This window comes from Myotis davidii, unplaced genomic scaffold (assembly GCF_000327345.1).
Source record: "Myotis davidii unplaced genomic scaffold, ASM32734v1 scaffold107, whole genome shotgun sequence".
NCBI lineage: Eukaryota > Metazoa > Chordata > Mammalia > Chiroptera > Vespertilionidae > Myotis > Myotis davidii.
Window position 1 is genome coordinate 1,974,972 of NW_006383012.1, and position 16,807 is coordinate 1,991,778.

The 16,807-nt window shown below is 45.2% G+C and overlaps 1 protein-coding gene across 2 annotated transcripts in view; it reads right to left on the reverse strand.

Annotated features, from left to right (window-relative positions):
* Positions 1–15,466, reverse strand: part of XPNPEP1 (X-prolyl aminopeptidase (aminopeptidase P) 1, soluble) — a 43,933-nt gene extending 28,467 nt beyond the window's left edge. The window contains exons 1-3 of one of the 2 annotated variants that reach the window (XM_015557995.1): positions 15,371–15,466; positions 10,634–10,722; positions 5,019–5,143 (exon numbers count right to left, since the gene is read on the reverse strand). In XM_015557995.1, coding sequence (XP_015413481.1) covers positions 5,019–5,143; positions 10,634–10,722; positions 15,371–15,381 — 225 coding nt within the window. In that variant the 5' untranslated portion in view covers positions 15,382–15,466. The remainder of the gene's footprint in view (positions 1–5,018; positions 5,144–10,633; positions 10,723–15,370) is intronic. The other variant, XM_006778697.2, reaches the window with a different exon arrangement.
* Positions 15,467–16,807: the final 1,341 nt, after the last annotated feature.

A 16,807-nucleotide genomic window follows, 5' to 3' on the forward strand; every position in this document is an offset into this window, starting at 1 on the left:
GGGGGGTGGGGACACGACATGGGACTGAATAAAGTCAGGTTCTCAGTCCTGGGCAGAGGGTATGAGGCCACAGTGTGCAGCTTCTGGAATAGTCAATGGGACACAGGGAGTTAAGGCCGTTGCCCTGACACATCTAGTAAGTGGCAGAGGCAGGATTTGAACCTGGGCTGTCAGCTCCAGAGCCTGGACTCTGAAGCCTTCTGCCATGCTGCCCCCGTAGGACACATCATCTCATCCTCACAAGGACTCTCCAGGATAAGACCAACGGCAAACAAGAAAACAGAGCGAAGAACAGAATCTTTAAGTAACCTGCCCACTGCCAGGTCAATAGCAGGGCCCGGGTCCGCTTCAGACCAGAGCTGTGGCTCCTCCTCCTGTTAGCAGTTTCTCTCGAGCTAAAGAACCTGGCTGGGTTAGGAATGCTTTGGATGGAAAATGGGGCTTCTGGCTGAACCCCAAGTCATTTTACGGGGTGCCCGTGATGGTAGGGGAAAAAGTGCTCATGTTCCACTCCTGCTGTGAGTGAGAGCTTCCCTTTCACCAAGGCAGCCATAGCACATCCTCAGGCCAGCCACAAGCCCACCACCCAGAGAAGAGCCAGCAGAGAAATCGTGATGGCAGGATGAGGGGCTCTGCGCCACACCTGCCTCTACCGGCCCAGCTGAGTGGTCTGCGTCGAGTCTCATCACCTCCCTTAGCCTCAGGTCCTCATTCCAAGGTGATCATTTCAGATTGCTGAATGCAACAGCAGGCACATGTTTAATCCCGAAAACATAAAGTAACATTTCATACATAGCACTAAAGACACAGAAAGAAATGGTGGTCAACAGTATGAACTGGAGAATCCTCATTTGTTTATTAACCCAGCAATCACTGGTGCAAGACTTAAAAAAAAAAAGGCAAAAATGGGTGGAGAGGAGTCACACCCTTCTCCTAGGACTGCTATGAGGAATAGTCAGTTAATATTTAAAACAACTCTCCAGAAACCTAAGAGCGTTGCACATTAGCAGTGGAAGAGGTAAGTATTCATGTCTGCTTCCGGAATGGTGAAATGGCACCTAAGAGGCTGGGAAAACTAAGTTAACAAAAATAATTCTTACACTAAACATCACAGTGCATAATGGGGAAGACACAGCGGGGACACCATCGATGACAACGAGGTTCCCCTGGCTTGGGGCTCTCCCTGTGACACACAGTCAGGACACTGGCTTGGGCTCTCCCACCCGTGAAACACAGTGAGGATGCTGACGAAGGTCTGCCAGAGAAGGTACTGCTGATCTTGGCCCAGCTGGACTCCTCCATGCAGGGACACATTTCTAGAGGATGCCCCTCCCCTATCTGGGCAAGCCTCAGAGGAGGGACAGGGCACCCACAGGGGTTTACCTAGAGGTGCTCATCAGCAAAGGCAAGAGGAAGGTTTCTCCAAAGGAAGGTAATATATATGGCGTCTCCCTAAAATGTATACACACACTCTGAATAATTATAAAAGCAGTGTGTATTAAAATATATTTCATTTTCAAAATGGAGCTATCAGCTGTTAAAGTGTGTATACATTTTTGGGGGGACACCCTGTATGAACAGCAGGTGGACATATTTGGTTTGGGATCAAGATGAGGTCTGGGGCAAGAATGTCTAGACATGACCTAAGTGGTCAACCCTCCAGAAAGACATCGCCTATGAAGCTGTCACCTCCACACCAACAGGCTCAACAGAGGCCAGACAAGCACGAGGCCCAGGCCTCCTCCTCTTCCCCCAGCCATGTGCTGGCAAAGCCAGGGACACTGTCCCTTGAGAACAGCAAGAGGTCAGAGCATGCAAGGAGCAAGGCACAGCACCCCAGCTGCTGGCTTCTTCTCCAAGCCATCCACCTCTCTGCACCTCTAATGTCAGTGCTCAGGCCAGGCCTCCACCATCTCTGCCTGGACCACTGCCTACAGGAAGCATGTCAAACTCACGGCCGACAGCACGCCTCATTTCCGTGGCCCGCCAGCCGCAAGTCTGACATGCTTGGCCTACAGCCACTCTTCACACACTCGGAGTGAGCCTTTGAAACTGCTGACCCACTAATCCAGGTTGGACTATGCATAGAGACAAGGGCCACCTGTCCCCAAATACTAAGGTAACTTCCCGTCTTTGGCATCTTCTTTCTTAAATGAAACCAAGTCAAGGTATGTGGGGAAAAATAGCTTCATGCCCTTTCCTTAGTGTACAGCTGCTGAAAGGGGGCTTCCCACCCTGGACTTCACCTCCCAGGCCCCCTTGCTTTTAGGTGGAGGTGTCACATGACTAGTTCTCACCAATGAAATGTAAGTGGAAGTGATGTCTGGGTCAGGGCAGGAAACATGGGTGTGTCTTCAGCACACTCCTGCCCCTTCCTCCAGCTAGGATGTTGGTGTCACAGGATGGAAAGAACCTGGATTCCTAAATCATTCTTCTTCCCGGAGGAAGAAAGTCACCTGCCAACCAGGAACACTCACTCGGGACTGCTACATGGGCAAGAAATAAAGTTCCACAGAACCAGGCCACTGAAACCTCAAAATGCATCACCACAGCCAGCATCACTCTAATTAATAGTAGATAAAAATCACTCTGGGATCAAAACCACCACCTCCCACCCCAGGGCAGAGTCTGTTTAAGAAATACAAAACAAAACAGGAAGCCAACTCCAGGAGGAATGGGAATAGGATCCAAGGAGTTTAGGAAAATCTGATTCATGTCTTCCAGAAGGAGGAACCATAAACACAGCCAAAAACTCCGTTGGCAGAGGCACCCCGGACAGAACGTGACCCTTTGACGAAGCCAATCCCAAGAGGATGGGGAGGGTGAAGACTTCGGATTTCTCAAAAGCACGCTGGCACAACCCCAGCCCCAACCAACGCTCCTCCTGGTTTGGGGCCAGTGGTGCCCACCAATCTCAACGTTGGACTTAGATGGTCCATGAAAGCCTTCAGATTACCAGAGAGAATGAACAACCCTTCACTGTAAAAGTCCTGCTGGGCCCAAACTCATTAATACCACACCCTGTTCAGAGTTTACACAGAAAAAAACCCTTAGAGTTGCAGAGAAGCAGACCCCTGGAGTGCCAAGTCCTTGCGTAACTATGCATTTGGGGTGCATTTTCTCTCTAACACAGAGCAGTGTGTGGGTGTCTGTGTTTGTGTTTTTGGAAAATACAGAAAAGACAGACTTCAAGATTCCCCTTCATTCTCCAACACTCTCCCACCCGTAGGAGAAACCCCAGCAACCCTGAATCTAGCCTGAAATGAAACAATTAGGAACAAGAGCCACAAAGAACAGCGGCCTCTCTATTACTGAGGAGGCTGCTGTGGCAGGTCGCACACAAAGCCAACCCTTCCTCCTTGTCCTCCCAGTCCTGGCAGGGACCCAGAATCCCACTTAACAGTCACTCAACCATGCCGCACCTCTCCACAGAAACCGAAACAAGGAACTCACGGCTTCTCATTTCTTTCTGTGGGTGGTGCAAGGAACACTTGGACTCCACCTTCCCAATGCCCTCGGCCATTTGCCTGAAGGTCCAATCTCTGTTCTACTTCTCCTCCGAACCCTTTTCCCCTCTTCTCTGCTCCTAAAGCCAGCACCCATGTCCAAGTGTTCTGTACCCCACCTCTGGGATCCTGCAAGAGCCTAACAGGTTTCTCAGCTCCCAGTGTTTCCCTTCTCCAGTCCACACAACACTGCTCCCTCCCACAGATCATGTCACTCCTTTGCTCAAAGACCTTCAATGGGTCCCTACTATCGAACAAAACCTAAACTCCTGACTCTGGGGGTCAAGGATCCCCATGACCAGTCATGGGTGGCTCATGAGTGGCCTTGACCAAGCCCCTATTTGTCCTTCTTTTTCAAAGTTATCATTACTCATGTTCTCCTACGTCCATGGATTTGCTCATGGTACTTCTTATACCTCTATCTCCAAGCATTAAATTCTACCTGTTCACATTCCAGTTAAATGTACTTTCTCCATGAAGCCTTCCAGCTTAATATATTCCCTCTCAGCTATAAATTCTGCCCACACTTTATCTTTCTACTAAAACATAAGCACAGTGAGGGCAGGAATTCAATCTTAAATTCATCTTTGCAACCCTATGGTACCATGACCACAAAGAGAAATGCAAACATTTGCTGACTCAAAGACCGAAAGGAGTAGATCCTGGAATCCTTTCCTCCTTCTGCCTTTCAGCCCCATAACATGAGGTCTCCATCTCTCCAAATCCGCCTCTCCCATATTTTTTTTTTAATCCTCACCCAAGGTTATTTTATCTTATTTTATTCTGAGAGAGAGCGAATGAGAGAGAGAGAGAGACATCAATGCAAGAGAAATATTGATCAGTCACCTCCCGTACATACTCCAACAGGGGATTAAACCCACAACCTAGGTATGTGCCCTGACTGGGAATCAAACCTGCAACCTTTTAGTGTACAAGACAATATTTCAACCAACTGAGCCCCTGCCAGGGCTCTCCTATATTTAAATAACTAGTGTTCTCAGAGGTAAACGGCACTTACTGAGTTGCTTTCATTAAAGATGGAGGTTGGGGGAAGGAAGGAGTGATACTTAGAATCATCCCTAAAACCTACTGGGTAAAGATCAATAATGACTTTGCAGCTGCTCTTCTGGCTGTCAGAGGATGGAATGGTCTGCATGGAGAGAAAGGAGGAAGCACAGACAATTCTGCTAGGAACAGAGTGTGACAGAGGAGATGGGTAAACTGTGTCAGCAACAGAAAGGTCCAGACTTCTACCCCTCATTTGTCCACTAATTCTTCCACCATTTATTAAAAGCTGGCTATACTCACTGGAAACAAGGAAGCTAGAACCAAATCAACAGGTATTCAGTGGAACCCTACTGGACACAGGTCCCTGTGCCAGACCCTGGAGGACATGCTTAGTTGTGGGTTGACAACTAGAGTCCGATAAACAAGTTGGGTCTGGGGGGAAAGAATGAAATGAGAGGAGAGACTGATGCATTACATCACCACCAACCCATCTCCACTCAGTACCTGGTGGGCATCCCCGGACGGGATGATGTAGGCCTGGATGGGCTCTGTCACATACTCCAAGTTCCTCATGGCTTGTCTCAGCTGCCGCAGCAGCTCTGAAGTTACCTTTGGAGGCATTCTGCCGTCTGCAACAACAGGAGAGTTTGTTTCAAAACCAGCCTGTCCCGTGCAACTCGATGACTATGCAAATGGAGCCCCAGAGAAGCACCCGCTTTGTTCCGCCCCATTCCCAGAGGCAGCTTCAAAATGAACACCCCTCCATTCGACCAAAACCAAAGCTGCCCCAAAACTCTCCAGTTTACAGTTCTTAAATACCACTTCCAAATAGCCACTTGTGGCAAGAAAACTTGAGCTACTAAGACTAATTTCCAAATGGATTAGTTACCTCTTTCATTTCTAGGATTTATGCTAAGGAGATCATTTAACAAGTACACAAAGGTGTAGGTGCTTATCTGTGTTTATAGTAGTAAAACTATGGAGGGAAAATACATGACTGGTTAAGTAAATTGCCATTCATCCAACAGTACACAATCAAACCATTAAAAATTACATCGTTTCAGCCATTATGAACAAAGCTGCCATAAACATCCACATGCAGGTTTTTGTATGAACGTAGTTTTCAACTCCTTTGGGAAAATAGCAAGAAGCATGATCGCTGTAAAGAGTATATTTAGCCCTAGCCGGTTTGGCTCAGTGGATAGAGTGTCGGCCTGCGGACAGAAAGGTCCCGGGTTTGATACTGGTCAAGGGCATGTACCTCGGTTGCAGGTTCCTCCCCAGCCCAGGCCCTGGTCAGGGTGCATGCAGGCGGCAACCAATCGATATGTTTCTCTCACATAGGTGTTTTTCTTTGTCTTTCCCTCTCTCTTCCATTCTCTAAAAATCAATGGAAAAATATCCTGGGGTGAGGATTTTTTTTTAAATGTATATTTAGTTTTATAAGAAACTATCAAACTGTCTTCCAACCTGGCTGTACTTTTTTATATTCCCACCATTAATAGGTAAAAATTCCTGTTGTGCCACATGCTTGCCAGGACTTGGTGTTTTGGATTTTGCCAACCCATTTTTTAACAAACAGAACATGTTTTACTTAAAGACATTCTGGTGCACAATGCTCCAAGTAATGGAGTTACACTGAGGCAACTACACCACAGCTTATCCTCCAGGGCAGTCACCCTAACTCACTGGGGCTTGTACCCGATTAGGTATGGACCCTTTTTTTGGTTCTTTAACTTTTTCATCTGCTTCTTTCTCCTTCATCACCAGCACCTTGGGCTTCCATATATCAGTCGAGATGATTTTCTCCAATAGAATCCCCTATGCGGAACTGGACTGATCTTGGGACTCACTGAACAAGTGCCCCATTCATAACCTGCAGCCAGGGCAGCTTCAGCCATAGGCCTCGGGCTCCACCTCCGGAGTCTCCGAAGGACAGTCATACTCAAGGAGACGGCCGCTGAAAAAGGTCCTAGTCACAAGTCAAACATGTCCATGTTCCGTGCATTACAGCTGCTTCTGAGTACTTCTCAGAGGGGCACCCTTTCCTTGTATCTGATGTCCTGAGCCTGTAACCTCTCACCTACCTGAGAGAAAGGGAGCAGAAGTACCGAGGCTGACCTAAGTTTATAGGTCAACACCTGAGTTCAAAGCCCACTGCGACCTCATCAGCTTGCCAGCATCTAAAAACGTTATTATGACACCTTCCAGGAGCTTCGAAATAGACTTAACGCGTTTCCAAACCATACTTCTGAGTAACTTAATTCTTAGAGTCAAGAAAAAAATGTAGACTTCCTTTGGACCAGTACTTCAACCTTGACTGCATATTAGAACTACCTGGGGGACTTCTGACTTAATTAGTCTGGAGTACAGCCTGGGCATCTGGAATTTTAAAAAGCAAATATATGATAGAAGCCAATATATTTTCTTTCAAGACCATTAATTTCTTTATAGGACCTGGCTTCTATTTGGGCATGCTCTGACTTAAGAACTTTGATGGCACTGACGGTGTTTATAGCGTTGACTGTGGTATGTGTCAACATTACCAGCCACTAACTTCACCAGCAAAGTCAACAGAACCAATGGCGAGCACAAAATCCTCAATTACAAACTGTAAACCATCCGAGGCAAATGGAGCCAGCCAAAGACAGCCTCACTTCCTGGGACCACAATCCCTCTCCTCACCACCACCTTCTGACCTTCCTCACCATCTCCTGCCTCCTCAAAACCATCAGCAGCATCAGCTTCACTCTATGACAGTGGCATTTTCGCACTTCCCTCCACAGCGCCACCTGCCCCCGTCACCACTCTTGATACTTCCCCTGCTCCTTCCTCCTCACCCTTCATGCCCTTCACATTTGCATGGTGTCCTTGATCAGATGCAGCCACTTCTTTATCAGACACAATGAAAAAACTCCCAATACTGCAGTGGCTGAGGCAGTGTGTGCTGTGGCCGTGGAAGCGGCTACCACTCACGTGAATGCAGTGAGCAAGGTGTTGAGACAGCCGTGGCCACAAGGACAACAGAACTTGAAAATAACTGAGTGGATGAGCAGCTAGAGCTGAGGAGGGGGCAAAGCTAGCACAGGTATAAGACCCAGCCATTGAGGTGGCAGCAGTTGAAAAGGCACTCAAAGATGGAGAAGATGAGGCCCGCTGGTGTGGCTCAGGGTATGAGTGTCAACCTATGAACCAAGAGGCCACAGTTTGATTCCCAGTTGGAGCACATGCCCAGGTTTTGGGCTCAATCCCCAGTAGAGGACATACAGGGGACAGCCAATTGATGATGCTCTCTCATTACTGATGTTTCTCTCTCTCCCTCTCCCTTCCTCTCTCTGAAGCCAATAAAAATGTACATTTTTTAAAGATGGAGAAGATGAAAGGCATGGCTGGCGATCCTCAGAGGGTAATTTTTATAAGGATTAAATGGGTTGCTCTCTATAAAGCATTCAGAAACAGTGCCTGGCACACACTAAATGTTAATGTGCTTGCAATCTTTAGAGTGAGTGCATAATTAACGAACTCTGGCAGCAATGTGATAAATGGTGCCACAGGTGTACCTACTGCTTCTCCTTAAGGCAGGGACCATGTCATCTTCATCTCTGCTTCCACTACCTCTAAATCCATTAACACACATATGCTCACTCAAAGATGGCTGGATGGGCATCACAACTGTGTATCTGTGATCTTTTCAGACTCAATGTAATGAACAGTAACGAACCCTCCATGAAAGTTAGGATCTTAGCAGATGCCGTATTACAGCATCTGTTCATTCCACATCCCATTACTTTTCAGAAATGTCAGAAGCAGCCAAGAGCTAATCAGGATGTGCAGGGAAGTGGAAAGCCAAGAGCAACAAACCTAGTCCATGATGTAACATTAGCCCATACACTGCCAGGTATTTTTAAATCATGCTTTTAAAATGAATGACTCATTTAAAAGTCTCTTGCGTATGTGGGTCTGCTTTTAGAAATAAGTTTCTAAACCTTCAGCCTTTATCACAAACTAGACTTTTCACTCCTTGGAAGTACATGAAAAGCACACCACATTAACCTCACTGGGTGGCTAGAAGTATTTAACATGACAGCATGTGTGAAAGCAACATGCACAGCATATGGTACATTGGAGGAGCTTAAGAAATAGGATTTGAATCTGGATCTGAAGCACCAGCTGGGATTTCTACAAGCCTTGTTATAAGAGTAGAAGGGGACGCTCGCTCTCCCTCCCTCCCGGGAAAATGCCCTAGCCTTTCCCTCCCCTCTCTTCCTCCCCCACAGGCACACATCTCCTAAACTCTAAGGGTCCCCACAAGACTTGCAACCAGGGGAGCAATGGGCAGCAGCAGCTGGTCCTGGGCTAACCCCCTGAACCTGTCTCCAAGGCCCCTTTTCTCTGACTTCCCAGTGAGCAGGCAGGCCCGGCAGCCTCATTTCTTCCCATAGCTTTTCTAGAGAGCCACAGCAGCCGCGCCCAGGCTCTCTCCTGTTGCTTCCTCTACCCTAAGCCCTTGCTTGTTTCACTGCCTCTAACTTTAATAAACCTACTGTGAAAATAAAAAATGAAAATAAAATAGAAGGGGCTGGTGTTCTCCAGTTTCAGCATCTTAACACGTACACAGATACAAAGCTGCGCTTCCAGCATCTGAGCAAGGGCCAAGGGCTTTCCATGCCTTAGTGGTTAATTCTCATAATAATCCCCCAAGGGAGGTTTCACTATTCCCATTTTTCAGACAAAGAAACAGGAGTTAAATACTTGCCCAAGTCAACTGGATCATTAGGAACCAGAACCCAGATCTATCTAATTCCCAAGTCCATGTTCTACTATCGAAGGCAGTGGTCGGCAAACTGCGACTCACGAGTCACATGCGGCTCTTTGGCCCCTTGAGTGATTTACCTTCTATAATTGAAACTTTGTTGCCTTCAGTGGAGCTCAGAGCCAGCTGGGAAGCTTGGCTACCTCCATCACTGGAGAAACCAAGCCTCCTGCTCGCGGCTCTTTGGCCCCTTGAGTGTGGCTCTTCCACAAAATACCAACTTCTGCCCATGGGCCATGAAGTTTCAATCACACTGTATGTGCACGTACGTGGTATTTTGTGGAAGAGCCACACTCAAGGGGCCAAAGAGCCGCATGTGGCTCGCGAGCCGCAGTTTGCCGACCACTGATCTAAGGGATCATAACAGAGGCTCTCTTAAAGCGTTCTAAGACCAATGGAATCAAAACAAGTGGGTTCTGGTTTCCAGTTGGGATCTGCAACCTCAGACTACTGAACCCCCTGAACCTCTATTTCTTCATGTATAATAAGAAGAAAGGGAAGTTCCCTTCAACCTCTAAATTTGCTAGTTCTATCACTTTTCCCCTTTCTTTATTTCCCCTTTTCCCCTCCTCCCTCCGAAGATGGCCCAAAATGTGTTGCATGATCTAAACTTTTAAAGAAAAAGGATTAGTGCAATTATAGCACTAATCTTCCAAAGAGAGATTAGTCATGGTTTCTTGTGAGCTTCGGGGATTGATTTTTCACTCAGCTAAAAGGAAACATTGCGGTTCTCCTGGGTTGTCCACAGAAAAGCACTGGCTATGGGGGCTAAAAATACAGAAATGCGTCACTTTTCAGAATTCAGGTTTCTGGCAACCCCACAATGCAACTAACCAATTCTGGGGAGAAGATTTAGTTCCAGAAATGTTTCACAAAAAGATTTCCCTGAGTGCATATTCAATTTATAAAGCACAATAATATGTATATTACAAACTTTTCTCATTTCATAATCGTATGATTAACATTGAAAGCTAATCTCTAAGGCAGCCAATAGAGGATTATACTAGAGACTAGAAAAACTAGACTAGTAACTTATCACAACTACCCCTGGAATGAGAAATGCCATAACTTTCATTCTCTAACTTACTACCCTAAAAAAAAGTAGCGAGTACTTAGAAACAGTAGCCAACTACCCAGAAAGTCAAGAAACAAAGTGGTTTTTAAGTTCCAGATACAAATCCTCCCAACCTCAGCCATGATCAATTACTAACCCCTTACCTTCTCTTTTCTCCCACCTTGAGGCTGAGGCAAGGGTAACTAAAAATCCTTTTGGGATGTCCCACCTAATAATTGGCAAAATTATTACCTGTGTCCATACCTGGGTCTCCTGAATATATCACCTCGTAAGGTTCAATTATTCTTAAATTTTTCAGCTGAAAGTCACGGTGGCTCGCCCTTAAGAAGAGAAAGAACAGGATATTGCAGACTTTGACCACAGTAAACGTGGCAAGGCTTAATCAGAGAGGCCATCAACTTGACTGAGCAATTTTCCTTCGTGAGTCCAAAGAACTCTTACCCCAGGATCAGTAATGAAATAAATGAAAACCTCAGATAAAACCTGCAGATAAAACATCAGCATGACAGGTAAACCTTTTCAGGCCTAGCCTACAAATCAGGAATTTTCATCAGCTGTATCTCACCTCCTGTTTAACTAGGATAAAAAGACTTTATTTGCAATGACTGTCACATGGACAAATTCTTGGTTCTTTTTCAAATTTCCCTGTTCTTTCTTCATGGTGTCCTATTCTTTTTTTTTTTCTTTATCCTCATTCAAGGATATGCTTATTGATGAGAGAGAGAGAGAGAGAGAAACATCAATTGGTTGCCTTCCGTATGTAGCCCTGCAACCTGGGTGTGTGTCCTGACTGGAAATAAAACATGCAACGTTTGGTGTAAGGGATAATGCTTCAGCCAACCGAGCCATCCAGGCAGGCCCACGGGGTCCTATTCTTTCACTAAGGTTTCTTTTCCCTTTCTTAGCTTTAATTATTTGGGGCCCTTGTTTTAGAATTCATTTCAGGCTTTCCACTATGGTCTGGGGACAGTAATTCTCAAGTTTGCTGGGTCTACTGACTCCGTCCTGGTGGGTCATTCCTTGTGAGCTTTGTAATCTTTTAGTAAGAGCTTATGTTCATTAGAAAATGAAATGTGTCCTGGATTGTACAAGCATTTTTGTCACTGTCATTTGCTTCTGAGACTAATTTTCATGTTAACTTCTTAGCTAGGAGACTCACACACAAGTCTCCTGCCCCATAAGGGGATAGTCTGACACCCTGGACCCCTAGAATGAAGACGTATAGCATCTGATAACCTCCCCACGGCTCAGTTCCAGCTAAGTTCCCCAAACATTCAGACTTTAAGTTCCACTAGTATAAATTTCTGGTACCTGAGGATTTTTCTTTCAAGTCCATTCAATCAACAAATAATTTTATCGAGAATCTTCTATAATCCAGGCCCTATTCTAGACACAGCAGTGAACCAAGCTTACAACACCTCTGACCTCAGGAGGTTTACATGGGGGTGGGGGAAGGGAGGTTAGCGGGAGGGAAGGGTAGGAGAGGAAAGGCAACAGACACAAAACAAGAATACAGTGTGTCAGGTAGTGAGTATGTGTTCTATGAAATAAGTCAAGTGGGGCAAGAAGAAAAGGTCAGAGACATAAGAGGAAAGTTCTCTGATACGGATTTGTCAGGCAAGGCCTCTTTGCTAGCAGATGACATTTTATCAGAGACCTAAAAAAAAAAAAAAAAGTGAGTGATCAGCCCTCTGGATTGTCTAGGCGAGGAACATTTCAGAAATGGAGCACAGCAAGTGCGAAGGCACTAAGGCAGGCATGTGCCTGGTGTACCAGAGGGAAAGCTAGGAGGCCAGTGTGCTGGGAGATGGGAAAGTAAGTGGTTAGGAGACAAGATCCGGGAGGCAACAAGGAGCCTCTTACAGGTACAGAAGGGGTTTTAGATATTATTCAGCTATGAACTTAAAGGGAATTTTGTTCTAATTTTACCACATTTTTATGTGTTAATAGAGGGAGAGGTGTTCACATTCACTCAGTCCACCACACAGCCAGAACCAGAAGACCAGTCATTGTCACCAATCACTCCAGGCCTGCTCTCAGATAGCTGCTACTGTCATTTCGTGGCCAGAATGAGATGTTCTTTACTAGGGGAACCATGTATTCTTTCATTCAAAAGTAAAATATCTCAATAGTTCTTATAAATATAAATGCAAATGTCCTCAAAAAATACTAGCAAACTGAATCCCATCTATATATATAAAAGCCTAAGTGACCGAACAACTGGTCAACCAGTTGCTGTGATGCGCACTGACCACCAGGGGGCATATGCTCAATGCAGGAGCTGCCCCCTGGTGGTCAGTATGCTCCCACAACCAACCTCCCATGGCCGGTCAACCTCCCGCGGTCCTTCCCCCCTGTCCAGCCCCCATTGTCCCTATGGAGACTGGGCGATTGGCCCCGATTGCAGGACAGGCCGAGGGACCTCACCCATGCAAGAATTCGTGCACCAGACCTCTAGTAACATATAAAAAGGATCCAAGTGGAATTTATTCCATGAACACAGATCGGTTCAACACAAAAAAAAATAATGTAATAACATACAATATCAATAGAAAAAAGAACAGCCCTAGCTGGTTTTGCTCAGTGGGTAGAGCGTTGGCCCACAGATTGAAGGGTCCCGGGTTTGATTCCAGTCAAGGGCACATGCCTAAGTTGTGGGATCAATCCCCAACAGGGTGTGCAGGAGGCAGCCAATCAATGATTCTCTCTCATCATTGATGTTTCCATCTTTCTCTCCCTCTCTCTTCCTCTCTGAAATCAATAAAAATATATTTTTTTGAAAAGAAAGGAAAAAGAACAAAAATTACATGAGAACCTCAGTAGAGACAGAAAAAGCATTTGACAAAATCCAACACCCCTTCATGATAAAAGTACTCAGTAAACTAGAAAAAGAATTTCTCAACTTGATCAAGAATATTACAAAATCCACAGCTAACATCATCCCTATTGTTAAAAAGGCTGAATGCTTTCCCTATAAGATCGGAAACTAGACAGACATGTCCACTCTTGCCATTTCTAGTCAATCAGGCAAGAAATTGAATTAAAAGACACCCGTGTTAGAAAAGAAGTAGTAAAACTATCTATTTGCAAATGGCATTATCTTGAATATAAAAAATCCTAAAGAATCTACACAAAAAAATTAGAATGCAAGATACAAAACCAATATGTAAAAATCAATTATATTTACATATACTTGAAATAAACAATTCAAAAATGAAATTTTAAAAAGTTCATTTACAATAGAATCAAAACAATAAATACCTTTGATTTTTTTCAACAATGTCTTATAGTTTTTGGAGTGTAGGTTTTGCATAACAAAAGATATGCAAAACCTACACTCCAAAAAGATATGCAAAACCTACACTCCAAAAACTATAAGACATTGTTGAAAAAAATCAAAGAAGACCTAAATAAATAGAAAGATATTCTATGTTCATGGGTTGGAAGACTTAACATTGTTTAAAATGGCAATACTCCCCAAAGTAATCTACAGTCAATGCATTACTCATCAATTCCAGCTAGCTTCTGGGCAGAAATTGACAAGTAGATCCTAAAATTAATATGCAATTGCAAGGAAACCAGAATAGCCAGCATAATCTTGAAAAAGAATGAATTTGGAGGAGTCACCCTTCCTGATTTCAAAGCTAATAAAGCTACAGTAATCAAGATAGTGTGGTACTGACATACAAACAGACTTCTAGATTAATGAAGTAGAACTGAGAATCCAGAAATAAACCCTCACATTTACTGTCAAGGGTCCAAAACCATTCAATAGAGAAAAATAGTCCTTTCAACAAATGATGCTGGGACAACTGGAGAGCCACCTGCAAAAAAATAAAGCTCACACTATATACCATACACAAAAATGAACTCAAAGTAGATCATACATGAATGTTTTCTTAGAAGAAAATGGTCATAAATTTGCTTGACCTTGGATTAGGCAATGATTTCCCAAATATGACATCAAAAGTACAAGCAACAAAAGAAAACAGATATACTGGACATCGTTAAATGAATGACTTTTATGCTTCAAAGGACACAAGTGAAAAGACAATCCATAAAATGTGAAGCAAATATTTGCAAGTCATATATCTGGTAAGAGTCCAGTATACAGTGTATATAAAGAACTATTACAACTCCAGAAAGAAAAAAGACAAATACCCCATTTTTAAATGGTCGAAGTTTCTAAATAGACATTTCAATGTCTAAGATATACAAATGGTCAATAAGCATATGAAAAGATTTTCAACGTTATTATCCATTTGGGAAATGAAATCAAAACCACAATGAGATGCCACTTCACATTCACTAGGAAGATTATAATTTAAAAAACAAACAGACAATAACAAGTAAGGGCCAGGATGTGAAAAAATTAGAACCCTCGCACATTGCTGGCAGAAATGTAGGTTTGGCAACAGCCCAGAGTTCCTCAAACAGTTAAACAGTTTTCCTATAACCCAGCAATTCCACTCTTAGATATAGAAATTGAAAACAGAAGTCCACATAAAAACTTGTACACAAATGTCCATAACAATATTGTTCATAATATCCAAAAATTAGATCAAAAAACTTGTTCAAGGCCTCACAGCAATTTGGTGACCGATTGACTAGAACTAGAGGCCCGGACTCTCAACTGGACTCAGTGCTGTTCCCCTTCCCAAGATGTCTTCAGTCTATACCTTCTCGACACCATGAAGTACCACTGGGTGGGTAAGGGAAAAGAAGGGTGCAGAGAACTTTGCAGAAGACAGTGATAGCACATTTTTCTCCCTCTCTCTTTTTAAAGAAATCCCAGCAAGGTTCTTGTTACCCTCCCCCCTCCCCCAGCCCATGATGAGAATCTATCACTCAGGATGAGGCAAAAAAACAAGGACCACCAAGATCCTCAATCATACCCCATGAGGTGAGGCAACGGTAGAATGGAACAAGTTCAAGGGTGGAGATGTGGGTAATGTTGTCTTAGCCTACCCAGAATCCATCTCTTCTTTTGATGAGAGCACCTTCGTTTTCTTTTTGAGAACGTCTCTTCTCCAGTTTCAGTCCACAGAGTTGAGATGAGTCACCCACCAAGTTCTGGGGCCAGATCTGGTCAATCCATCCCTCCAGCCACAATGGCTGGTTTAAGATGGTCAAAAGGATCAAATCAGCCCAGGGAGACTGAGAGTTCTGCTCCAACCAGTAAGTTCTAGGAAGGCTCTATTTCTGCTGAGGCTGTCAGCCTAGAACTGCTATTGACCTGCCATGAGGAAAAGCTGCCCATCAGTGAAGCCAAACTGAAGAAATCAGAGCCAAGCGATGCGAAAGGGAGGGAAGACTGATGCCAGTGTTGGTCTACTGACTCAGCTGCACCAGAAGCCAGCTCAACCCCTTTCTACCCGCATCAATTTGAGTTCAGTTTCCATCACCTAAACTGCAGCACTTTTACACTGAGTGGCACTCAAATTCTGCCAGGAGGGGAGGTGCCTGGGGCAAATGGTCTCTCTTCTAGAGGTCCTATCAGCTGATGTTGAAGGACCCTTCTGCCTGTCCAGTGTGGTGATTCGATGAATCCAGAAAAGACCACCTTAGTCCTCAAAGGCTCTCCACCTGGGGCCTAACTCATCATCATGAGCTTGCCTGACACCAGCTCCTTCCACATGCAGGTTGGCCACATCTCATGCCTAACGGGCTGCAGCAAGGCCACATCCAAGTCAAGGTCGGCTTGTGATCTGTCTGCTCACAAACACAAGCTCACGCCATGGTCTGTGTTCAGCCAGTGAGCCTGGCCATAGTGCCAAGCGTGTTCATTCAAATTTCAGCGGGTTGGAGGATGGCTGACCGACCCCATGTGTATCTCCAGGGAGTCTGGCTTCTGGTCTTTGTGAACACTGAATGTCTCTCTCTCTCTCTCTCTCTCTCTCTCTCTCTCTCTCTCTCTCTCTCGTCTTTGTGAACACTGAATCTCTCTCTCTCTCTCTCTCTCTCTCTCTCTCTCTCTCTCTCTCTCCTGCTGTTAGCTGCTCTGATAAGTATACTCTGGCAGCAGCCGGGAGGGGGGAGGGGGGAGGGGAAGGGAGGGCTCGCTACTGGCTGAAATGTATTTAATGTGAGACTTGGGGATTTATCCGGGGAGAAGACAGGACATGTTACTGATGGGAGTCCCCAGGAGATGATGTCAAAGTATGGCCTTACACAGCCCTCTGCAACCTTTTGGGTGGGGAGCGGCCCGCGTTTGCCCCTCTTTGTTGCGGTGACAGATCAGTCCGGCGCCTCGCATGTGTCGGTATTGCCAGGGTTGTAAATTGAGGATTCGATTCCCAGGGTCCCTGGGCGAGGGCGGGGACTCGCCGGAGGAGCCAGGGGGCGTCAACTTCCAGAGACAGCATGGCCTTCCTGCGGGCCGGGAGGGCCACAGTCACCGCCCCC